The sequence below is a fragment of the Pieris rapae genome, chromosome 18, assembly GCF_905147795.1.
Source record: "Pieris rapae chromosome 18, ilPieRapa1.1, whole genome shotgun sequence".
NCBI classification, from domain to species: domain Eukaryota; kingdom Metazoa; phylum Arthropoda; class Insecta; order Lepidoptera; family Pieridae; genus Pieris; species Pieris rapae.
Genome location: NC_059526.1, coordinates 8,541,620 through 8,569,520, shown reverse-complemented (window position 1 = coordinate 8,569,520; position 27,901 = coordinate 8,541,620). Strand labels below are relative to the sequence as shown.

The following is a 27,901-nucleotide window of genomic DNA, read 5'->3' as shown; positions in this document are numbered from 1 at the left end:
TGTTGTTCAGTCTGTGATAGGCTTCCCTAAAATGTGGTTGCTGCTACTTTGTGCTGTGAGTGTCTTCGCACAAAATGGCACTGGTACGTATAAGTGTTGTGAAATTAAGACTCAAACGCCACGGCCGTGCCAAAAATTAACAATATTGTTTGAATTTCAAAATGCATTCCATATTCAAAATAGTACAATTATAATTTTAGCGTCACCTTTTGCAAATTTGCTTTTGTAGAAACCTAAGGGTTGCCTTAGACTCCAGTGAATCGGTTTTAAAGTCATAATTGATTTTAAAGGTATACTTTTGGCGGTTTCGGAAAAATGATGAGGGTAGATTTTTACGATGCGCGCGCCGACATCGACACTTTGATGTTAGTTAGAGTCAACGTTTTAGTTTTTTCTATTGTTAGTTTCGTTTTTTACGAAAAACGTAGAATAAGGCGAAAAATAAAATTTTTAAAAAGATTTTACCTTGTTACGCCAAAAAGTATAACTTCTAACGCGTGTACATAAGTACACACACATGTTTTTTTTGAAGTTATACTTCTTTTGGCGCGTTAGGGAAAAATTGTCGCAAAAAACCGTTACCCTGAAGTTATAGTCAACGTTTTAGTTTATTATATTGTTAGTGCCGTTTTTCACAAACGTAAAATAAGGCGAGAGATAAAATGTTTGAAAAGATTTTAATCTTGTTACGCCTTAAGTATTTAAGCTTCTTTTTTTTGTAGAGGATGTTACGAGCCAAAACCATAGCTATTATGTCTAGATATATTTCAAGCTCTGTGGATGAAATGTTTCCATTTTTAAATGTAGAATGTGATAAATGAATTCTTTTACGTGTGCTGTCGTTGCAGCTGAAAACACCATCTCGGAAATCAATCCTATTAGAATATGGATAATATGAACATAGAGTGCGCTTGTACGCGTAGTCATAGTCATAATATCTTTATTCATTTAGGGAAAACATGTACACTTAAGAACGTCTAGGAAAACAAATTAAATTAATCTTAGGTACATGTAGCCTATGATGCCGTTGATGCGACTGCTTGATAGAGAGTAGCCGTGAAGAATAAAAAATATTATTAACTGCGTTTATATTTTAAAGAAAAATTTCTATGATATACTCGTGTAAAGATAATTTAATATACGTGCCGCCCATGGACACTTAATTCCAGAAGGCTTGCGAGTTCGTGCCGGCATCATTGCGTCACCACGCCAAAAATTACGAATCCATTTCGACATCGAAAGGATTCAAGTCAAATTGAAAAACCAAAAGGATGTCTAATCGAAACCTCAAGGATATTAGGGAGAGCAATTATAGCAAAAATACGTTTTAAAATTGATGAGTACGATTATCCTATGACAGCGTTATTATATAAATTAATGACTAGGTAAAGTTGCAGTATGATTCGATAAAAAATAATTATTTACATACGTCAATCAAATAAAAAATATCAAGATGAATTATTATTATTATATTATGATGCAAGATTAATGACAATATTATAACTACACTTAATATATACTCTATACAAATGCATTTTCATCGGATTTTACAACAATGTTTGTTGTTGTTTAAACTTTGTTAAGTTTATTTAATTTTAACTATTTCTTCATAGATTTGAATATCATATACACTTCAAACCAGATTAATTGAGATAAGTTTGTGATAAGAGCAATTCGCGAAACAGGTATTGCAATTCCAAACGTTATGAAAGGGTTAGCTGACGAAACATAAAACTGGATTGAAATGTAGACATTATGTAAGCGTTTTTCCTATATCGTATTTCTTAATTTCTACGCATGCCTGTCTATATAAGCCTATTTTGAGGCTAAATACTCAAAAATTGTATGACCGCTGTAATCGTTATGTCACTCTCGAAGGCATATATCCGTTCCACAACTACGCGTTTTTCTAGGCAGTTTTTGCCGCTCACCACCACTTTGTGGAACCAGCTACAATTCTTAAAAGGCCGGCAACGCACTCGTGAGCCCTCTGGCATCGAGAGTGTTCATGGGCGGCGGTATCAGTTAACATCAGGTGAGCCTCTTGCCCGTTTGCCCCCTGTTCTATAAAAAAATATACAGAATAATCAAATCAAATTCTATCAATATACTTTGTAGCCTTTGAACTTTTCAGGCCACCGATTACACCCAGTAGCACTCTTGTCTCACGTTTGTGTACTTTTATTTACATTTTACATTGTAAAACGTTATGCTCCGCCCATTGCCACTTCTTTTTTAGGGCATAACGTAAGGCATCTAACAATTTAGTTTTTCCGTTTATTAAATAAACCTTAGATAATAAATAATTTTAATACATTATCTTACAAAAATTAAAATAATAAAATATTTATAATTAATCGGGAATTGTATAAGAAAAACATTTTTGTGTGACAATCAAAGTTTTATTATAATTTAACAAAATCATCAACAAACATTATTATTATATTAATGATTATTTGAGTAAAATATTACAATTAATATAAATTTGATATTGTCATAATATATTATTATAATTAGATATTTTATCACAGCAAATAATATAAAAATTAACTATATAAAATGTTTAATCTGATTTACAATTTTACTTCTATGTAAAATTATTTATTATATAATAAAATGTAGCCCTTATGTGTATTAGAATATACAATTTTCATTGCACAACTATACATACATTTTATACTATATTCTTGCAAATAATTTATTATTATAATAGATGTGCTGAGATCTCTCGGATATTCTTGGTACCTTGCTTGTCAATAATTAATAATATGCTAGTGCGCCTCACGGACCAAGACGAGTCAACTAAATAATAAATGAATAGTCTCTAATTTGTTAAAAGCAATAACGGTAATAGTATAAAAATATAGTATATATAGTATAATAATGTAAAACCAGAAATACTATGATATCATTCGTATATTCTATCCAATTTCCTGAATATAAAATTTGTAAGCAAAATTACACATTTTTTGTTTGTAAAATTTCCTTTTTGAATAACCGGTGCAAACAGCCACAATGTTCTTGAGCTTCCAGTAAATGTTTTTAATAATTTCTGCGTAAAGCCTTATACCTTATATTATCTGAAAATATCATAAACCAAACCATCTCGATTTTCCGAAATGAAAAAAACAATAAATAAGAGATAATGCTCTGTAAATTTAGTTTTATTTTTAATAAAATTATAGACTTTGATCACACATGATTTTCTATACATAAATAGATATATATAATCAAATTCATAAACTTTGGTCCCTGTGTTAACGACGGCAGGATTTTTGAAATAAATAACATTTTACACGTTTAAATTTATATTTTAAATGTTATTAGTAAAACATTTTCCAGATTTTTATTATTACCCAAGCTTTAGTGTGAACGTGTCTAAACTATCGCTTAATTATTCTTAGTACATTTCGTATATAATATGCAGTTTTCGTCCGCTTGTGATTCTTACAACATAACACTAATGCGATTCGTCGCATTGACTGCATTTAACTATCACAGTAATAGTTGCATTTCCGATAAAACCTGTTATTTAGTTGCAACTGTGTGTGAAAGTAAAACTGTACGTATAATTACACACTACTATAAGAATGCTGTCCTCTGACATCTTGCTCACTGCTGAGCACCGCGATGCTACCGACCCAATTGTGGCAGATTAATGCACTGCAGCTTCCATCTCTGACCTATCTCAATCCATTATTGACCATGAGATTGATATATTAATCCAGATATTGTTACTAGTGTGCCAATAACCAATCGACGGTTTGTAATAGCCATCTGTCGATACAAGATATCCATGGTCAGAAAATGACCAATATCCTAACTTAAGATTTTAATTTACACCAGTTTTTTATATAATTAAAAAGCTATTCGTTATGTTTGAAACATAGACATGTATAGGCTAACTATAAAGTTATTGATTATCTAGTTGATAAAGGGGCCTGGGACTAGTGCTGGGCAGGCTACCTGTAATCAATTTGATATATTTGTTTTAAATATTGTTTGATATGATTTGCTTTTTTAAAAGAGTACCAAGAATTTTTTACGCCGGCTTTTTCTCTCGGCCAAGGGATCTCCGGCGTAGGGATGCCTACAAGTTCGAATTGATTGACGTGGAATAAGTGATACCTAGATGATCTTATGTTCCAAAATAAACGTATTTTATTTTTTATTTTATTTTTATTTTATTTTATATTTTAAAATTAATTGTACGGTTTTAATTACTTTTTTTGGTTTATATTGATCAAATATGAGTGTAAAGAGCGAAGAGATTCGGCATCCTATTCGGTCGACTTTGACAATCTCAGATTGAAAACAATCTGAGATTGATTGGGCGTAAGAGAATGTGAGACATATTAAGTGGTATCTTAACATACATTTTCTCGATTATTATAAGTTTTTTAAGACTTCCGGGCAACGTTACCGAATTATTGAGAGACACTCCAGAATGCTAGGCTCCATCATTATTACTAGGATTATAAATAATTTTGACAACAAATTGGTTACACGTGGTAATGGCAACTCTTATTATTGAAAAGAAACAACGAGCATCCACAAACGTATACCCAGAGACAAGTCTAAGTGTAACTTTCAATTGTCAAATAATGTGCCTCCAAATTAAAAAAATACCTTTTAATAATAGTAAATTTGTTTTATATAAACATATAAAGGGTGTTTTGTCTATTATCTTAATATATATAAATCTCGTGTCACAATGTTTGTCCTCAATCAACTCCTAAACCACTTAACCGATTATAATAAAATTCGCACACCAAGTGCAGTTCGATCCAACTTGAGAGATAGGATAGTTTAAATCTCAAATTATTATAAATTAAATTAAATAAAAATTTAATTTATTGCTAATTATTTGTTTATTATTTGATACAATTCTAACAGATGGCGCTGTGTTAAAAGTACCAACGTTTCACCTACCGTTTCCCTTGAATAGTTTACTACTATGTAATATAAAAAAAACCTTAGCCACAGCAATGCTTGGCCGAGTCTGCTAGTAGACTTATAGAATATATATGAATGCACAATATCTATTTTCCAGAACTTCGTGAAGTATTCGATTACCAATCCATGCCAGCCCTCTCCGAATTGGACGACTTCGACAAATGCCTAAAGGACCCTGAAGCGGTTTATTGCATTGTGGATATGGAACTTCTGGAAGATGATACACCATTGTACCAGTATATAAAGGTATATGTTACAATACTATATTATTCGGATTGTTATGTCGTATCGACCGATATCTGTTTCTCAACGGCATGACTAGCACGAATGGAAAAAATGAGTATCGCTATACAGGGTTGCCAAAAAGTCGTGGATTTGTTTTTCGTCCAATTTTCTTATAAAATCGTTAAATAAATTATAACTCTGCGGAGCTGATGGACCTTCAGTAGAACATTTTTTGCAGCTTTTGTTTGATCCACGACTTTTTGACCAATCAGGTTTTGACTAGTTAGGTTTATTGCATTAGATTAAACAGTACAGTGTGTATGTATTTATTGTAATGCGTAACATTATATGTTACGTTAGTAAATTACCAGTTGAAAATAATATTAGTATATACTTAATAATTGATTGATAACCTGACATTTATCTCTTGTGGCGTTTATTCTCAAGCAAAATACAATCAGACGATTTCAGGTTCGAATCCTAGAAAAAACGTCATTTAAGGATGATAAATAATAGACAAGTACTGGCTTAGTACTTATTTATTTCAGCTACATTTATTTTTTACATATATACAGCTAAACAGAACATTATAGGAATTAGGTGGATACTACACTATTGCACCGAAGAGATAGATACAGACACACAGCATATATCTCTCCCTGACATATACTGTACTGTTACAAATAATTAACTATATGTTGCAGAATTTCTCGTCGCTATATTATAGAAACTATAAGCACTCAAAACTACATCGCGGCGTGTGTGGAACACAACATTGTGGATTGAATTTGACACATGCGAATGTAACCGATTTAACAGTGGATACTTTGAGAGAATGCTTTAATGCGAGTATACATAAAGGATATGGGTTGCAGGTAATTTCCAAAACTATATATTTCCTATCAAAAAATGGCTTATATACAGTCTTTCCTCCAACTCTCATTTTCCCTTTGGAGTTGGGCCTTTTGGGCCGTGGGGCTTTAGTGCAACTGCAACTTGCAATTTGGCGTCCAGCTAAACTCGCTCAACAAATAATAATCACAATGCAGCGAGGAAATGCTGGCAGCATTAAAGGTAAAATCCAGGGACCAAACTTTTTAAATTTGTTTTTCATCTTCTATTTATCAATATTGAATAGGTTAAATATAGTAACCTTTCTATATAATGGAAATCTATGTAAAAAACATATTTGTACTTCATTTCATTTTCTAACGAAAATTGTACATAACTACAAAATAAAAATCGGATATAAATAAGGATAAAAGTAGAATTCATATTCTCTTATTTGATATTATTAATTTATATTTTGTGGAGGGTAGTTGCGCCGAGCGCAATTGACCGCCATTATTTCTGATTGTTTTCTCGCTGGATAAGCGTATGCACTATGCATCCGCAGTCTTTTTAATCTAATTTAATTAAAAGAATCTTTTGTTTTCGTTTCAAAAGAGTGTACCATAAAGATAAATATATAAATAACCGGAAATAAACCGTAAGAATCCTTGCTGTAATATCCGTAGCGCTGGTAAATAAGAAATATTTTCTAGGTGGAATCACTATCAGTACGTTACTGCAAAACTCAGAAAGACCGTCTGCCAATAGACTGGCTGGACATCATCATTGGTATTTTAATACTTCTGGTCTTATTCGTGAACCTTGGTTGTTCCGCTTACTACTTCTTCTGGCCTCCACAGGAAAGAGGTAAGTTCTAGACTAGCGATATTACTACTAAAATAACTTTGGAAGAAGTGCAGCCCTTTCTGACTTTTCGGAAGTACAAAAGTTTTGCATTGAACAAACATAAAAAAATATCTAAAACGATGAAATCTCATAAGATTCAGAGTTCAAACTGAGCTAAGCGTGACTTCCGAATGTCAAAAACGTATTACACTTGAAGTCATACTTACTAGTCCTCTCTCTGATGTTAAGTAACTTTTTTAATCTTATACTAAAAGCGAACTTAGAAAGCCTTTTAAATAAAGTAATAAGATATTAAAAAAAATCACATTTCCAGACTCTCTGTATAGTCTAGAGAAAGATGTATTTTTTTCACTTTAGATTCTTGTTTAGATAATAAACGTTTTATGCCAACCTGCTACTCTTGTGGTTAGAGCCAAATCAATTTGTTAATGACGTTTAATTACATCCTTGTTGACTCCCAAATGACTTTGATGAACTATTAATAATTCTGTTGACATGGGCTTAGAATATTAATCTACAATACATATATATGTATGTATATTTACATGTGATGCTTTCAATAGGAAGGTGATTTAATTTTAATAGCAAGTTTTAAAGCGTGGAAGACTATGTAGACTACATGTTTTGACAAGAGTTATAAACAACAGTTCTTATTATTATGTCATTATGATAAATAATATGGCATTTTCATTCCTATTTTTATATGGTTGACTAAGTTTTTATAATTATTCAATCGGAAGGCACTTCATTTTGTAAATAAAAGATTTATTGTAATTTATTTATTATATTATTCAAAATTTCTTACAAATATAATTTCAATTGTAAATGACTTTATGTATTCCAGTGTTAAGCAAGCTTAAACTGGCTTATTAAAATTCTAGATTTAATAAAATACTTACAAAAATCTTCTTATGAGTACTTAGCTGATTAAGGTTTTAAGAAATCTAATATTTCTAAAAGTAAACTGTCCCATAAAAAATTATGATAATTTTCGCACCAAATACATTGAAAGTTCAAGCTTTGGTTTCTTAATTATATAGTTTATAATAACGATTTTCTTTTTCTTTTAGGTAACAGATATTTGTTAGCATTTTGTATCCAGAAAAATTGGAAAGCATTGAAGTATGGCGGCAGTGCTGATGGAGGAATTTTCAAATGTTTTCAAGCTATGAGGTAAATAACTGTAGTGTAGTTAGGAAAGGTGAATGTTGACACTCCCCAGCTGCCTAGCTTCTCAACTACAGATCTGCCTGATCGCACGGCTATGTAGGTCCTATGTAAACAATAAATACCTACATTAGAAAGTTATGTCTTAACTGATTTGTATGTATGTATGTATGATGTATTACTATACAGGTAGCATTTATCAAACTTTAAACTTCAACTTACGTATCAGAAGTATAAAAATCAGTCGACTATGATATATTACGACAATAAATATGGCTGCTTTATGAATAACAATATTTTCATGTGTTTCCCATATGAACATAAACATGACGTCCATATCACAACGCGTACAGAACTAGAAATGCTCTTGATCAATCACAATCAATCGAAACGTCCATGGTTTCGTGTTTCATAGTTTCAAACGGAAAGTTCGTATCGTAAGTAAACGAAACGCGTCGTCATTTCGTCTCTTCAAAAGGCATTTATCCAAAATATTAATAACTGGGAATTCATAATAGGTTTTATTGACATTGATTTAGGGCAACAGAAGAAAAACTTTTATTATTGACACATTGAAGGACATGATCATACGTTATTTAGGTCTGACGATCCAATTTTAACTACAGAGCTGCGAGTTGAACATAATGGATAATCAGTGTAGTCGCACAATCTGACAATTAACGTTCAACTGTGGATTCCCCCTTACAATAAAATATCGAATAACATTTCTATATAACTCTTCCATTCCCATATATATTTATTTTATCTATTCTGAACTAGGTGACCGGTCTTGTTGACTTTTTTACCATTCGGCGTGTAGTCTATGGTACACATAAGAAATCAGGCCTTTTTAGGTCTGTAGGCCTTCCGTATCTGTGTCATAATCATTTGTTTATTATAGATACAGGTATTACTTATACCACTATCCATATATATATATATACATCATTAAATTTTTATCCGGAGACATCCCAACTCATAGGCAAAGAAAACAGACGGTGTAGGCCGAGAGAAAAATACGGCGTAAAAAATTCTCGGTACTCTTTAATAATAGGAAATCATCAAACCTTATTTAAAAACAAATATAGCAAATTAATTAGAAAAAGCTTCTCTAATACTAGTCCCAGGACCTTTTATCAACTAGATAATCGTCAACTTTATAGTAAGCCTTTTTACACAGCTTTTAATTAAAACATTAAACATTAAAAAGCAGAGATAAAAGAGCCTCTGGGATTTTAATTAAGAAATATTCACCGTTCGAGTGAATGTTAAATGCGCTTATTAGAAAGTTGGTAATTCACAGCTGGGGATCGAACCTACGACCTCAGAGATGAGAATCACACGCTTAAGCCAATAGGCCAACTTTGTATACATACATACATAAGTTTAGTATGGTATACATAATAATGAATATAATTTGTCTTCATAGGTTTTATACAATGGCAATGATTCTTGGTCTTCATTCTATGATCTTCATTGGTTATGGCTACACGGAGAATCCAGAATTCATTGAAAATGTAAGTATCTTATTGTATAAATTGACTTATCCAATTCAGCCGATGCACATGTCGCAGGCATTTTGTACGATTCCGCCGTTTACATACGGCGTCGGCAGTTTATAAACGCTCGCTGTTTTGTAATATGCCGAAGGCAAAATCTATAATGCCGTGTCATTATGTAATAGGCCTAAACATTTGATTGTCGATTGAATCGCTATATACATAATGCCGCGGCAAATTGAAGTATTTAGTTCAGTTTTTTACCACGCGCGTCGCTGTTGACCGAAACAAACAAAATGGCGTCAAGTAGTGGTTTTGTGTCACAAAAAATGATTGAAAACAGTGCAAATACTATGTGTTCAAAAGACTTTTCACAAAATAATTGTGATTTTAAAGACATTTATTATAGTGAGTTGAAAAAGTATTACGATCTTCAAGCGGGAGCAGTAAAAAAGCCGTGGACAAATGAGAAGATTTTTGAGGTTATCCGGCACCTAAAAGATGCTAAGGTGTCCATAGAATCTGGTTCTCGGAAGACCCCTGCACAATATTTCTGGTCAAAAAAATGTTTGTCATGCGCAAATAAATAATTCTTGATTTCTGTATTACTAAAACCCGCCTAATAATAATAGGCGAATTTTTAATTTCTTTTTATAATATTTTTCTAAATATGTTTTTCTTTGGATATTTTTTATATTTGATTACTAAGACCCGCCTAATAATTACAGGCGAATTTTTGATTTCTCTTTATAATATTTTTCTAAATATCTTTTTCTTTGGACATTTTTGTATTTGATTACTTAGACCCGCGTAATAATTACAGGCGAATTTTCGATTTCTTTTTATAATATTTATATATATTTCTGAATATGTTTTCATCTGGATATTTTTGTATTTGACTGTGTAGAGGTATTGGGAAATATTAATAAATTTCGTTGAAATACGGATTTCAACAATACCAAACTAAGCAAATTATAACTAGGTTAATTTAAAATTAGTGTGAAGGAAAATATACTATATTTTTTAAATATTAATATTTAGTAATTTTGAAATGAACACAATAACAAACACACAACATAACATACACAACAACAACAAACAACATAAATAACACATAACACACACATACATTGAAAGTGCCATATTATCCTAAGAAGTTTAATTATTGTTTAAAATATAAATGTCGTTATTGTTACTTAAATATTTTAACTAAGTAAGAAACCAAAGCACTGATTGTTAATTTTAACTAAGTAAGAAACAAAAGCACTAATTGCTAAAATAAAGTCTGATTTGTCCCGACTGTGTTTTCTTCATGGTCACCCTAAAACTGCAACCAACGTTGAAATTACAACAATTGAACGAGTTGTCATATTGCCTTTGGCATTTTAAATAACAGCGAGCGTTTATAAACTGCCGACGCCGTATGTAAACGGCGGAATCATACAAAATGCCTGCGACACACATACATGGTGTCTGTTAAAAGCTATTTTAGTTACAATCGTATCGGGACTACTGTAAATTAGTCATTTCAATGTTTGTCTGTCCTTTAAAATTGTATTTGTGTACAGTTAGACAAATTTTTAGAACCTAGTCGACTTAGGGTCCTTCAAGAAAAGAGCGTACCAATACTTAAAAGGCCGTCAACGCACTCGCGTGCCCTCTGGCATTGAGAGTGTCCATGGGCGGCGGTATCTTTTAACATCAGGCGAGCCTTATGACCGTTTTCCCCCTGTTTAAATTAATGGATTACTCTGAGTATGTAATGAAAGTAAATAAGCTATTATTATTTATAATTTAGTATATTAAAAACTAGAAATCTCGCGATAAGTCGTTAACATATAATCAGCTACTTATACACAACAATTCTCGTAAACATTTTTATTACCTAGTTACCGCCGCGAACTTTGGTTTGCCTTAATATATTTTTTTACTCTACCTTTTTTATAGTTACATACTAACATATGGAACATTTTCCTTGCTATGGTAGGGACTGTATGCTTTTTATAACAATCAATTTTATAAAGATGTAGATTTAACAAATTATTACTAAAAAAATTACTATATTTTTTTTATTTCTCTCCATGAAAACCTTAATCACAGTTCAAGGAATAAAAAATACTTGAATTCGAGTTTTCTGCTTAGCAACATTGCGATTCATTTTATTTATATAGACATTCTAATTCTAGTTTAGCCTATAAATGGTTTGATTATAACAACATTACAAAAGTAGGCCTGCCGGTGTTGCGATACCAATTCTGCAGTTGCATGTGCATCGGACGAAACGACCTTGGCGTCTTGGCCAGTCTCTATTCCAATCTATAGACCATTGAAAATTAAGACTTTGAAATCGCGATGTCAGTGGAAAAAGGAATTTATAGTATTTCTCGTAAAAACTGCTCACAAAATATATAGAACACATTTAAATCGTTTTCGTATTCAATGATATATTCAGAGATGTGTCAGACCGAAGTGGTTTTATTTGTGATAAAGAATGCTGATTGTCAAAAACTAGGCAGTTTATCCACGAATTGCTTCGTCCATTTTTGTCGCACTTCAACAAGATACTCAACAAATGTAAACTTTCCTATCAGTTTTTAGTGACTATTACAATATGTACTGCAAAAAGCCTAGTTTACGATGTTAATTGAAATAATTCTATACTTTAAGGTAAGTAATGTAAATCAACAGATTTTTTATTATTTTATATCTGAATCGATTTCAGTACCGTTCACAAGAATAACGGAATAAATATATATAAAGATTTTATAATATTTTCAATCGAATTTCTTATGATGGAATCTTAGGGTACAGAGCAAAAAGTGCAAAACCAAATAAAAAAGAACTAAAACTAAAAGCTAACCTTGCCCTTTATGAATTTATGAATACAATGGAAAAGAATAAGAAGTACATGAATCACAAAATTCTCGATTAAGCATTTATAGAGGATACTGTAAAGAAATAATATTTATGTAGAAATAGTTTAAAATAAATAATAATAATAGCCTTTATTTAATTACATTTTACATTTAAACAAATTTCCATTTTTATCCTCTTCTAGTGTATCTGTGTGCCCTTTTTTGGCAAAAGCCTCCTCCAAATCCCGCTATTTCTCTCTGCACTGTGTCAAATTAAAAAAAAATAACAGGTATCCAAAATTAATTTATCCAAAACTAAGAGCTGTGGAATGGGATTTCTAGCATTATCCTAAGAATAGAATGAATTTTAAGATAAGATTTGGGATTGAATAGAATTTAGTAATCCGAGCCACCTACGAAAAATTAACGCCAAAACATTTCAAAATAACAATGCGTTTAACTTCGACAACAGTTGCCTTAAGTCTCGACTTGTCTACAAATCCTTTGGGACAGCCGTCAAAATGGATAAAGCCACAGATATACATCACAGTTTTATGGCGACTCGGGAATACTGTAGTTTAGTTTTTTCTTAAGATAGTCAAAGGATAGGCCTCTAGGCTTAGATTTAACGATATAAAGTGGATTTATGAGTCTTGAAATTCTTTAAGAGATCTTGCGGTTTTTTATTTGACTCCACGGTAATACTTCGATAAATCTTCAGAGATAGTTTGGGTTTAAAGAAGTTTATTGTCGATAAAAAATATATGTCAGTATAATATTAAAAAAATATTTTTTTTTATATATCACACCACCGTCGTACACTGAATATAAGTCCATCTACCAAAAAACGTTCGAAATGGGTCCACTGCTGCAATTTCCCGTATCTCAGGAGGTAAAGGGTAAAGGTAAAGGTAAGGTATGGTAGGTAAAGACTCGCTTCAAAATATGTTTAGCGACCGTTTTTAGTTCTGATTTTAGGTATATAGTTACTGTTATGCCGGCTACCTGTACGTTTGAAAATAAATGTTTTAACTTAAATGTATGTTTTGTATATATACAGCTACATAATTTAGTGTCAATTTATAGTTTGTTAGTGGAAGAAGGATCACTGATGCATTCGTCGTGCATTAGAATTCCGGCTATATGGAGATATTGTGAGAAAAATGTCACCTCTTAGCCGCGTATCAAGGTCATACTTACATGCCTATAAAGAAAAAATATCATAGAAGCGGACCGTAAGTGAGTGATTGACCCAAATTCCAAAATATAATTTGAGTTATATTACATAATGTTTTTTCTTAAATAACATCAATGATAGACGCAAAAATGATAAAAGTCACGGACTAGGTTTTGGGACACAACTATTTCCGAATTTCAGAATATCCTAGGGATATATATCCTATATAAAGACCGAGGAAGTTAGCCCTAAAACATAATAAATCTTAAATAAATGACATGTCTAACATTAAAGGCAAAAGTTCATTGCCATCACATTCACTCGTGCATTCACCTTATTTAAAATGTGCTTAATCAATTGTTAAAAGCCTTATTTGATCACAATTACATTCAATGAATGTATTAATAATTAAACACAAATAATATTGCTAGGTATGAATAACATTATAAATCGTTTTTTTGCTCTGCTTAACAAAAACGTCTGTGTTGTTGAAATGTGCTAAATTAATTGATAAAAGCCTTGTTTGAACACAATTTTACCTAAATTGATATAAATGTGAGATAAAAGAGTTTGTAGCATATAATAATAATAATAATAATTTTTTCTCCCATATAACATTTACAACATTAAATAAGATTACAGTTGAGAAGACAATACCTGGTTGAGATTGGTTTCCAAACTAGGTAAGAACCTGTGATATGGATAACCAGGCTTCCATTCCACAGTAAAATCATATTACATGGCAACAAAAGGAACATACATAAATGGGTTAGCAAACAAATTACGGCAGTCATATACCGTAGATATGATATATGTTGTGGTAAACTTAAATAAATAAATACATACTCGGGTGACAAACTTTTGCAGAATCCCTATTGAAACAATTCTATAATCTGGTTGTACCAGAATTTTTTTACACTATTTGAAAAATAATTTTCTTAAAATTTTAACCAATAGGCCCTAGGAGGACATATTTATTATAATACTATTTCATTGGTCATTTTACGACTTCTACGAAAAGCGGTTTACAGTCATGACTTGTTACTACGATATAAATATCAGATAAAACAGATAGCAGAATCAACTTTATACTATTTCTCAACGGAGCGTCAAGACTTTTGACGAGAACAGTCATTGTCGTCGTTGCCGACAGCGTGTCACAAAGTTTTATGAAAATTAATTTCTAACGTTATGTGTGGGCTAGGAAACGGTATCCCGGAAATTCATCATATATTTAATTTTTCGCCTTATGTCAAAAAAGTTTTATCTACAAAGGTAAAGCTCCTCCACCAAAAAACCTTACTTACAAACCTTGCCAGCACATATGGGCATGGGCTCCTTATGGCCAACCTGCAGGCCTTCTTGGAGTGTTTAAAATGTCAATGCAGTTGCACTATTTATCGCTCGGAAAACAGTTCATTTTTTTATAGTGGAATCTCGCTTTTGATCTTGAGGTTCTTGACACAGACGACGGGACGGGGGTTTGGGACGGACTAGGACCTGGGCTAGGGCCTTAAAAAGGTCGAGACTGAAGCTCACTGGAGTGAGCGAAGTACAAAGAAGTCCATTCCCGTAAAGGAGATTTTTACTCTAATCAGTCATTGGGGAAGAAAGTGGAATAAGATTACAGTTCAAACAATTTGTATAACTCAACTTAGCGATTAAAAAGAGTGGCGGAAAGTTTCTTGCTAGTGCTTGACCACTCTTCTTTCGAACTGGTAGTTAATGTATATTTAAGACGTTCATAAGTACTTGTTTACCTATATGAATATTTTATGACTTACTTTGGTTTATCGCACCGAAAACACAGTTTTAACACACTACATAGATTTTACGTTGCAGCAGTTATCACGAATCATTTAAACTCAACCACGATTTAATTTGCGGTGACACACTGTGCTAAACATTGTCGATTCCTGTTAAAGTGTGGTGTTATAATGTTAGTGCCTGAAATTTTCATTAAAGGGACAATTTGTATGGAAACAATTTAATTATTAAATTTTTGGCTATAAGTAAAAATTTTGAATATAATAATATTATATTAATATATAATAATATAAATATTTAGAAGCAAACATTATTCCCGGAAAACTTATTTATTTCTAGAGAACTTTAATTTTAAGATGTTTTATAACCGACTAATTAACATTAAAAATTGGGCCTTATTAAACGTTACTTAAAATCCTTTATTTTTTTAATATTTTATTCTTAACGCCTCATTTATCGGCAAAAATATAGGAAATATAAAAAAATATGTTATTTTAGATTACAATTTATCATAAAACGGATTATTTTCAGTCATACGACGATTTCTTCAAATCCCTCCTGTTCAACGCTCGCATCATAGTGCAAATATTCTTTGTGATGGGAGGATTTCTGATGGCTTACAAGATGCTGACATATGCTGAAACTCACGAGTTCAGTTTGAAGACTGTGCCTATGGCTATTGTTAATCGCTGGCTCCGGTGAGTTGTATACATCTATTTATTACTATACAATTACCTTGAGCAGTGTGACTCTCACCCCAGAGGTAGTAGGTTCGAGACCCGGTTGTTCACCAATGTAAAGTACATTGGTGCATAACCAATGTATGTTTTGTTTTTCTACTATTAGATTGTCAAATGGTCATGAAACAGATACTGAAATTGTTAACCCCCATTTATATATGTATATAATTATTTAAGACATCATAAGTTCAGCATAAGTGTACCAAATATCATTTTTTCTAGATTAATGCCAGCTGTTCTCGTAGTAATGGGTCTGGCAATGACCTGGGTGCCCCATTTAGGATCTGGTCCAATGTGGGACGCAGTAGTCAAGCGCGAGCGAGACGTCTGCAGGATGAATTGGTGGCAACTGGTTATACTAATGCCAAATGTGTTCCCATTTGAGAATCTATGCCTTCCTCAGGCTTGGTAAGTAGATTTAGTAGTTTTGGTAGTTGTGAGGAGTTTGGCTTTAGCATGCGACTGTCATCCTATCTATGTTAGGTAGGATCCCCGGCTGTATAGAAATGGACTTTCTGTCTGTGTGCACTTAACATTAGCTTGAACGGAGAATGAAAACATCGTGAGGAAACCGCTTGGCTTTGACCCAAACATTTTGACGGCGTGTGTCAAGCAGAGGAGGCTGATCCCGACGTTCGCTGTTCCAAAACTAAGTCCTTATAAAGGCACTTTTAGCCCTGCACCACTAGCGAACCAGCAGCCCTGAACTATTTTCGAACCAAGTCGACTTATGGCCCTTCCAGAAAAGAGCGTACCAATACATCACCTCTGGTAATGTAAGTTGTAAGTGGCGATGGGGGGTTTTAACATTTGGGAAGGCGTCCTTCCTACTGGTTTGCCTCCTGTACTATAAAATAACCAGCGTATCAAAGTATTCTTTTGGGCCCATATTCACAAATAATGTGTTTTTTTTACAAATCATGTATTATAAATGGGTTTGTTTTTGTAGATTTAGGCCTATTAAAACGAAAAAATATGTTATCGTAGAAGCTTCGAGAAAATTAAGAAAGATAAAATAAGGACAATGTTAGCCAACACTAAACCATTAATTCTAAATCGCACGTGAAATTGCGCAATTTTTTATGTCAATAAATAACGTTTCCTAACTGTACTAACATTTGTTTAAATGTCTTGCACCATATTTAAATCATTCGTTCTTATTTCTTATAAATTTCCAAGAAATTATTTTTATTTTTTAAAATTTCTAATAATTTGATTATTTTATAACTTGCCAGAGCACGGAAATGTTGGCAGACTTGTGTTTTTTTTTATATCGCTATACCTCTTATTATTTCATCTGCATACAATAAATAATTAAACAAAGAAAAAATGTATTATACAAAATTACACTAGGATACCCGGTGTTGTGGGCAGCCAGTCTCTTCCTTTTGACATATTAACTGTACGTGACAATAATTTCTACGTAACACTATAATCAAACAACTTTTCCATAACAAGATCAGTACAGGACAGGTTAATAAGATTTTAAGGATTTTTAATGACTGTATGTAATTGGAGTTTTGAAATGTTAGTGAAAATTTAGTTTTTAAGAAAGTGACTTAAAATGAAAGGGCTTCGGAGGAGATAAAGCTAGACAAAGTACTTTTTTGGGTTGCTTATATAAAGGTTTGTGTTGCGTATGATGTGGTGTGCTCAAATAATAATAATAATTAATGTTTATACTGTGTGCCTGTATATCTGTAGCGTTTCTCAATAATTGAACGATTCAAAATTAAAATATTCTTCAATTGGAAGTAGTAGAAACTTTAAACTGTATACAAAATAATCTCGTGGGTAACTCCTTCGAAGCGGCTTGGTTGTTTAAATTTTTTGTGTATTCGTCAATTAGCCATAAACTGATTTTTTGTCCCTGGGTGATTGACCGTAATATTTTTGTTTTTTTATTTATTTATTGTTTATGTCTTAATTAGGATCTACAGCGAGCAATAATTTATTTAATAATAGTGTAATAATCTTAAGTACAGTACAGTAAATAATTTTTATTTACATTAACTTTGTTATCAAAGACCTAGGAACCCTGACACAAATAAGTAAATAAAAGGATTCCCATATGTTATTGTAAAAATACTGATGGTACTCATAATGAATAAACTTTTCTTAATAGAAAAAGTACATCTATTAGGCCAGATAGTATTAATCTAGATATATGTATGCTAAGATGTTATTTATAAAACCGATATATAATTTTGTGGTTAGGTACTTGGGAACTGACACGCAACTATTCCTTCTGACGATGGTAGTAATGCTCATCATCTGGCGCTGGCCAAGGTCCGGAGTACCGGTCTTAAGTGGGGTGATGGTAGCGAGTTTATTGATACCATTCCTGCAGAGTTATTTCATGGATTTGCTGCCTATTCGCGTCAGCATATTCCCTGAGTGAGTACTGTTTTTTATACGATAGTGACATAAAGGAAAGTTATCGTAGCCTATGGATACATTTTAGTGGATACGTTGCCGGCTTTTGAGGGATTCATATTCTATTTCATATTTCTAGAAGATAATTATTTAAATCCTGTGAACCTTTGCATTGATATTTTTCTTTTAATGCGTCGAAACACTTGCTTGATAAAGAAAACTGAATTTAAAATGACTAGACCTAGAATAAGAGATGACATTGAAGGCTGACAACTTGTCTATAGAAAAAAGCAAATGCAATTGCTCTCTATATCGATAGTTCTGCTGTCGCAATCTTGCGAGTCCCCAGTATGTCAATCATATGTTATAGACTGGCGTTAAAATAGAAATATGTTCGAAATACCTTCAGCTGAGTTTCATCATCGGAAGTCGAGGCGGAATACGAAAATCCTGTACTACCACGACGACTGTCGTTCCATAACGGAGCGTTTTTTTAAGGTAGTTTTTTTCTAGCACCAGGTTCCACATAGTGATGTGGAACCAGCTGGCCACTAAAGTATTTCTGAACCAATTCGTCTTAGGGTCCAAGAAAAGAGCTACCAAATAAAAATGGTCGCACTGGCGAGCTCTCTGGCATTGTTAATGCATGGCAGTTATTAAAAAGAATGGGTGGATATTATTACGAAATTGCCCTCCATTCCATGACTTCTAAGGGCCACCTGTCAAGGGTACCTTCTAGAAAGTACCATTTCTTAAAAGGCTGGCAACGCACCTACAAAACTCCTGGCAATGTTGCATAAAAAATTTGAAAGTTATATAGCAAAATCTTATTTAAATTACGACTTAGAATTAATATTGATACGTAGATAAGATATAAGAATTCACTTATTTCTGTCAGTGCAATGTACCTATGACTTGAAAGGGGCTTAATACAGCTTTAAAAGTAATTATTTGTAGACAAATTTGGTTAAAGTACAAAGACGAAAATAAACTCGCTTTTCCTTTTGTATACTTTGAAAGGCAACGAAGTAATGGTTTTGTATAGCTATATTCTTGTTATAAATGTGCCCTAAGGTTTCAACTGCACTAACTCAGTTTAGCATTAATCTATAAACGTCCATAAATGAACTATTAACTGGTGATTAAGAAATCTTTAAAAGCTTTACAATTAAGATACAAAAACCACTCGTCATGTACAAGTAAACTAAAAAATATATAAGTTTGTTCTCTGTTAAATTTATATTCTAAAAAAACTTCTAATACAAAACCTATACAATATTAAATACAAAAAATATTTTTATAATATAGAATAGGGGGGCAAAGGAGTAGATGCGTTGCTGGCTTTAATAATGTTTTTTTACATTCCAGATCGATCCGTAATATATTTGGATTCAACTACACGTTTTACCACGCGTATGTGTCGGCCCAGGGAAACTGGGCTGGCTATCATCTTGGCGTGCTGACTGCGTGGTTCTATCATCGGGCGCAGAACAACAAGTGGAATCTGGGCGAATCTTGGGTGAGGTCTATCTTTCATTATATTATAACTTAAAAACTGTAAGATTCCTCCAAGTCTTTATACAAATGATGTGAATCCAGTTGGCGGCCCACATGAAAGGCCCGCCACCGTGACAACACGTATTAGTAGGGCGCGAATCATCAACCACCCGAAGGGGGCATTCGCCCCAAACGGGTCTAAACACCCCCCTAGCGGAGGAGGGTATAACAAAATCATCAAAAACGTTCAAAACTAAAAATTCTCGAACAAATATTTAATACAAATTCATGGTACTTTTGAGCTACTACTTCAATAAGAAATGCTTCTGGTTCCATTCCACGTTTCATTCTTGTAATGAAACTTGAGCACAACTATGATTCGAACGTACGGTCACAGAGTTGAGAAGCGAAAGCCCAAACCATTAGGTACAGTTTTTTTTTTGAAATCATCAAAGATATATAACATCAAAATGGTTGTACATCATGTGTATACAATAAATTCCTTAAGAAAAATATAACCAACTGCAGAATATCAATAACAAAAAAGATTTTATTCCCTAATCAAATACATTTAACATAATTTTGGTCTAAGCGATGACATAGATTTTAACTATATTTTTTATATCACAGTAGTTATCAGCAATTAGGTCAGGTTGTCATTAGATCTAGGCATAAAAATATTAAAGAACTAATATTTGTATAACTAAATGTATCAAGTAAAGAGGAATTAAAGATCCTATGAGGGTATTTTTTTCGCTGCAATTCGGAACCAAACATCTTGACCATCTAGATGGATTGATCCGTGAACATACACAAAAAATACACGTAGATAACCTCCTTATTCAATAATACATAATAATATCTATACATATTTTTTCCAGCTTCTAAAGTCTCTGTTCCTCATCTCTATCCCCATTGCTTTTGGGACGGTGTTGATGGGCTGGGATCTCCATCACCGAGAGGCGACCGCCTTCGAATCTGCCATTTTTAACGCATTGAATCAAAATTTCTTTGCGTTTGCGATTTGCATTTTCATCATCGGTTGCTTCTATAAATGTAACAGTAAGTATTTAAATTCATTGCGATAAGGATTTAATATATTTTTTTTACATCAGGGATAGGGGCATCCCATATGTCATGCCTTTACAATACTGCTAAGTGTAAGTCAAAACTCAAAAAGCCCACTCTGGGGGCGCTAAATAACTGATTTGACGTGACGTCTTATAATTCGATTGAGCCGGCTGCACGCACGAAAAATCCTTCGCTACCTCGCTCTTGACGCGTGCGTTGTTACCTGCTCTGAGGCGTTCCATTTAAGGCTTAACAATGGCAGATGATACCAGCGCCATTGCTCCGACATATATTTTATATTAGTTCCAATAGTTTTCCACCATATGGCAATGCTTTTGGTCGGGTTTTTCAAAGTCCCATAGAATGCGATACCTTTTATATGTTTAGTACATATATTATCTTTTTAAACTTTCTTATATATTATTAGTAACTTAATAGAACTATTGGAAAAAAATATGGCTGCCTACTCTAGCTTTCTTTTTATAAATCTTTTCGTACCAGTTTCACTTTTAAGCTCATCGAACGTGATTCATGTCATCAGTTCCTTAAATCTTATTCAGTAAATCCACGCCCTAACTGACATAATACAGCAATTTATATTAGCCTCCAACACGTACCGTTTAACATAAGGGTTCGATTCCCGTGCGAAAGATAGCGGGATTACTCGGGATCCTGGATAACAATAAAAATGCGGACGAAGGATTTTCGGTCCTGCGTTCAATGCATCTAGGGTTGTTATAAACTAGGCTAATAAACGATGTTGATGAAATTTATAAATTATTAAACTTTAGAATCAAATGTATGAATCGCCGTAGGTTCGATCCCTGTGGCTTTGCACCAATGGACTTCCTATGTACACACCTTTTAAACGGTGAAGAAAAACATCGTGAGGAAACCGGCTTGCCTTCGACCCAATAATAATGTATTAGTCACATTGACAGTGATATCTAAAAATTCACTATTCAAACTTTTCTGAAATTTTGTTTATTAGCACTTCGTTGCAGTAATATATAAATCCAGTATAATCAAAATAATTGAATATAAATAAGTTTTTATTTAATTACTTCAAGGGTTCGAGCGATCTCATCCCAGCAAACACTAATAGAACAAAGCAAAGCAATTCAAAGTAAAAGGGCTAATAAAAAAAAACACAAAGAAAGATATTGGATTGAGTTAGGCATAATTTGTTCCCTTTTATCCTCGAGTAAATTTTATTAATATGAAAACTTTGATAACTATAATTACATTTATTAATTTATGCTTAACTTTTTTAAAATATTTCTGACGCTTTGGAAACGTCTAGTCTATAACCACCCTATTTTCATCCGCGTTCGTTTAACGTATTCACACGCCCTATGTGTCTTCGGCTTGTATGTTAACGCATTTATTTATTTCGCGTAGAGCTCCGAGTTCACCAAATAAATCCCATTTTTTATTTACAAGTAAAATAAATTGCCTCTGGTCGAGGCCTTAATAACTGGGAAACGGGTTGGACAATGTTTAGGAAATTTTAAGGTTTTTATTAACCGACTTCAAATAGGAGGAGCCTTATTCGGCATGTAAGTTTTTTGTCTAAAAACAATTGTGACTTTTATCTTATTGACTATTAAGAATATTGTTTTTTTTATCTTATGTTTTTTAATTCTTTTATTGTCTACTAATCTCGTCGTCGTTCGAAGTCGCTCCTAGACTGCTTTGATTTTGTGATTCCTTTCACAAGCACAATACACAATTTGTATGACTGAAAACTTGACGATTAAAAATAGTGGCAGAGAGTTTCTTCTCTGTTCGACACCCTTGACTTGCAAACTGGTGCTAAATGTAAATATAGAATCAATTTAACATCTTTTATGTTGACGTTTATAAATAGAGAGACACAGAGTAGATTCAGAGTAGACACACTATGCGTTCTGTCCTGCTATAACTCGTATTGGCCGAAACTATATTACGTCATCGGGTGTTAGGTTTTTATTTTCGTTACGGAATTTCTAGACTCGGTCGCCGCGCTTAAAAAACTATGTAATAGCTTAAACTAAAATAACTTTTAACAAATAATTTTTAATTAGCTTTTTGTTCATGTATGTGTTTTGATTACATTATGTGTTATGTACCTACCTATTAATAATATCTGAATTAAATATTTCTGTATAACCAAGAAGACTTTAGAAAGAGTGCGATCAAAATAAATGGTCTATTTTCAGAGATCTACGTTGGCTCCGTAGAATGGGGTCCATTGCAGCCACTTGGCAGAATGTCTTACTGCGCTATGTTGGTCCACGCTACTGTACTAAGGACCTATGGTGGTCAAATGAGACGCTCGTTCTACGCCACAGATTACACAGCTGTAAGTTAAAGTAGTCTACTTATTTATCTAAAGTTAAATCAAATACAGAGCGGTGACTTCTTATAGGACATTAAAATTATCGTTTCTTATTCCCGAGGTATACAATCAGCAAAATTCAATGTGCAAAAACCAACCTAGGAGTTCAGCTATTTCCTTCTTTCGAATTCTTTGCGATATTACCGGATTAAGCAGGATATATTTGGTAGTGCGCTGATCAGTCTTAAAGAAGGCACTGTTAAGTACCTATATCTTAGTTAATCCGCTGTTTTGCTGGAAATTTCTTTTTCCGCTTAACATTTTATTTTTCATTTCTGATATTTTTGGTATCTTGTACTTATTTTAATTGATGTTATTGTATCATTTATGTTTAACTAAATTATCATACATTTTACATATAATAAAAGATCTAGTAAAGATCAAAGATATATAGCATTTATATATATATTTATATATATATTTATATATATTTGTATATACATAAATAAAGACAAAACAAAAAGACAGGAATTCAATAAAAAACATCAACACATAGTACACAAGTATTTGGTAGACGCAGCCGGATGTAGTGAAATCGTAGAAAGATACGGAAATGTATTCACTGAGAAGGAAAGGTGTTTATTCGTTTCAACATACAAACGCACAGGCAAAATTTTTGTCAAGTCGGGTCTTTTTTACCATTAGATAGTTGAAATAAACCCTGTTTATTTACAAATGAATATTTACAATATATTATTACAAGTTTCCGTAACTTCCTTCGATACCATTGATCGGAACCCTCCTTCAGCCAAACCTTTCTTTCTAAACGATTTGTTTCCTTCTATATCTTCTGTGCAGCGTTTTCTAGAGCGCGCTTACCTTTCTACATGTTCTTCAGTATATAGACATAATATACAATAAATATTATTATTATATATATTTTTTTTTTAATGAGGCGAAAATGCGCTTACGCAAGCTCGCAAAATCGAGCCCTCTGCTGTTTTAAAGGGGTAGCGAGCCCTTACCCACTAAAAATACCTCAGCCCTTCACACGCCTATAAGATGGGCCTTCGGAGTTCGCCAAGGTTTACCCAAAGACAATAAATATAATACTCTTTTTCCTTAAGTTCCATTATTCGAATCCGGATAACTTTAAATAACATTCGTAGGAAAGATTTAAGAATACAATTCAAAAACCGAGAAATCCGATACAATCTTAATAATACAATGTTTAAGCGATGCAATACGCAAATAAGATGGTTATTCGTTGAATAGAACTCCCGAGAGGGAGAAATTCAAGATTTCTGATGTCGGGATAAGATTACAGTTGACTGAATGAACTTCACTTTTGAGGGTTTGTTTTAAGGTATTTATCCATTGAATGCTATGTTATGAATTAATCATAAACTAGTTGGATGGGAAATTAAAACACATTGCTTAAGTTTGGTCTCTGTGGCAGTGTACCTTTAACGCTGGCAGCACTTTCTCGCTGTATTGTATTACTTATTCATTGAGCATGGAAAGCTTCAGCTCTGCAGTCACTGGTACCATCTACAAGGCGCCAACTTAAATCTCTAAGCACAGGAGTCTCTATACCAAAGGGAACAAAATAAAGTTGGAAAGACTCTTAAATGAGCAGTTTATTATACTCCGTATACCCTGCCACGTCACCAGATTTTAGCTTTTCCAAGGAAGGTTAGACGGGGATAACGTGTCCACACAAGCAGCAACCCATTTGAATAGGTACTTTTAATTAATAAGCTACATTGATGAGAATGAAAACGAATGGCGGGAATAGTGGGTTTTGTTTGAGTGTGATTTGTCTAAACTATTACTGGATATGCACTTGGTCTATCGTAATTAAATGAATCGCTATGGTCGTCTTTTTTTCATACCCACCTAAACTCTAAAGAATTCGATTATTTTTTATTACTACGTGGCTCATATCTAAGGCTTAAAATCGACAGTAATTTGACATCTATTATTTTATATTGAACACAATTTACAGCATACTATACACACATTACGAAAACAGACATTCACACAAGACAATAAACAAATGTATAATTTATTTAGTTACGAAGTACTACATTATATCACGCATATTCTAAGGTAAGTTAATATGTAAGTTTTATAATAACTGACGATTATGGTGAACATAAAGTTAAAAAAAAACAATGAAAAAAATCTTAAAAAACGAAAAAATAATAAAGGAACTAGGTTTTTACGTGCAGTTACAAATAATGTTAATGATAATATGTTATCGCTTTATCTGGAATTCCAGCTTTAGCATTAAAGTTGAGAGACTTTAAACGCTTAGCCACCAAAGTGATTGGTTTCGGATTGCAGTTTACAAATAATTAATTATATTTAAATACGTCATAAACCCTATTTCGTATACAATTATTTCGTGAACTCTGTTAATATTAAAAAACAAGCTGAAAGGCCTACTGGATTAGATTAACTGGAGAATTCCTAAGTAAATTAAATTACATATTATATGCAACGATTAAAAGAAAAACACTTTTTAACGGATTGAAGATATGTATTATTGTAAACATATAATTATTTAAAATTATGTTTAAAGTTATCTTAATAAAAGACAATACCTTAAACATCGATTTAACTTACTCGTATATATCGGAGAAATATGTCACTCCAACATAATATCGACATCGTCAGTAGCGAAATCAGTGGGCCTCAAGTGAGTAATTTTTGAGACGTATTCATAGTGATGATGGCGCCTCAGTCCCACTTGAGGTATTTGTTCTGATTTATTGAAACAATATTCTTTAAGTGAGATTAAAAGCAACAAAAGGCAATCAATAGTCAACTGAATCGATCGAAACATTTCCTCATAATCTAGGAATTCCTGGACATATCTAAGCGTATCTATTACAGGCGTAAATATTTACGTATACTGTGGTAGCTCGACAAACGGGTTGATTTCGTTCCGTATTGGTCGGATCTGAAAGACATTTTCCCTATTGAAATTAATGCCATTAATCTATTCCAGCTCCAAAAACACCATATCAGTTTTTTTCTGTTACGTGTTTTTGCTTCACGCTTCTTATAGACATCATCTTCGTTTGACCATTGGTTATAATGTGATAATATTTTGTAAATGTAAAAGAAGCTAAAAACGAACCCAAATTGCTCCCTCAAAAATACTACAAAAACAAGCAAACAAACTGAGGTCTTGTCTTAACTGGAAGAAACTGTTAGTGCTTCCATCTCAAAGAAAAGCATCGCTCGCTCGGCTGATCTTGCAGTGATTTTCGAGTGGTCTAAGACACACTAGTATCTTAGACCACTCGAAAATCACTGAAGTTTTCAACAAAAAATAATAGATATTTTAAAAATAAAATATTTTAAATTTTCAGATCATGTTGTACGCAGGCATCGTATGCACCACCTATCTCGCAGCATTACCACTCCATCTATTCGTTGAAGCCCCGGCGTGTGCCATACAGAAGATCTGGTTTAGTCCCAAACGGGTCCCAAGGGAGGAGAAGATGACAGTGAAAACTGGAGTATCTAACGCGTCTGTGTCAACTGTGTCAACACACATTTAAATTACTGGATTCAAACCATACTAACAGATTGAAATCTGTTAGTTACAAATTATCTTAGCGAAGTGTATTAAGAATACAATTGATTCGATTTCATATGATAGCCTATTTTTTTTACAAAATATATTCTTTTTAATATACTTCCAGCAGTCGTATGGTTATGGAAAAGATGATACAGAAACTAAGACTAAGACCCAAAACTCGACGGCTGTATAAAATGTTTTATAGGCCGGCAACGAATTCTCCCTGGCATTGAGAGTGTCTATCGGTGTCACTTCACATCAGATGATCCGCCTTCCTTTCCCCCTGATCTATAAAAATAGCTATGAAGATCACGAAACAGATACAGAAATCTGAGGTCCAGACTTAAAATATTGTAGCGCTGGGTTTTACTTCCAACAGTTTTCGGTTTGTTACTAATTACTAACAACAAATGTAATTATTGTAAATAGCAATGTCATAAAACGTACATACATTTTGATATATAATTTAAAAAAAAATCGAAGTCAATTCTAGAACTTCCAAGGAATCTTCCAATATGTATAAGTATTTTAAACAAGTTATTAAGTTGTGTAAGTACCTACAGACTTAGTTTTAGTTTAACGAGAACTTCAAGCGAAGTTCTCGTTTCTGATTATTAGAGTTAAGAAATATTGTAAATAATATATTTTAAAAATAAACATATACTCACAGTCGTTTTTTTTTTTACATAAAACATTTGAAAAAATAAATAAAAATTTATTAAAAAATAATTAATCTTCTATAATAGTCTGTACTAATTTATCGAAAGTATGTATGTATTCGTCTCTTTCTTTCACATTGTTTTCGCGCTGTGGTAAAAAGAGACATTGATAAAAAACTTTACTAACTTTAAAACGCTGCAATTATTTTTTTAATCCAGCGTTAATGTATATTATTATTATTATTTCGTTTGTCATTATGTGTTCAAGTCCTAATTAAAGAATTTAATGAGCAAACAAA

The 27,901-nt window shown here is 32.7% G+C and overlaps 1 protein-coding gene across 1 annotated transcript; it reads left to right on the top strand.

Annotated features, from left to right (window-relative positions):
- Positions 1-27,601, top strand: LOC111000023 (regulator of hypoxia-inducible factor 1-like). The gene is made up of 13 exons (XM_045632275.1): positions 1-83; positions 5,054-5,202; positions 5,886-6,056; positions 6,726-6,879; positions 7,950-8,052; positions 9,476-9,563; positions 15,876-16,042; positions 16,307-16,492; positions 18,302-18,481; positions 19,829-19,979; positions 20,839-21,019; positions 23,230-23,372; positions 26,732-27,601. The coding sequence occupies exons 1-13, from the start codon at positions 32-34 to the stop codon at positions 26,921-26,923; spliced, it is 1,917 nt and encodes a 638-aa protein (XP_045488231.1). The 5' UTR covers positions 1-31; the 3' UTR covers positions 26,924-27,601.
- Positions 27,602-27,901: the final 300 nt, after the last annotated feature.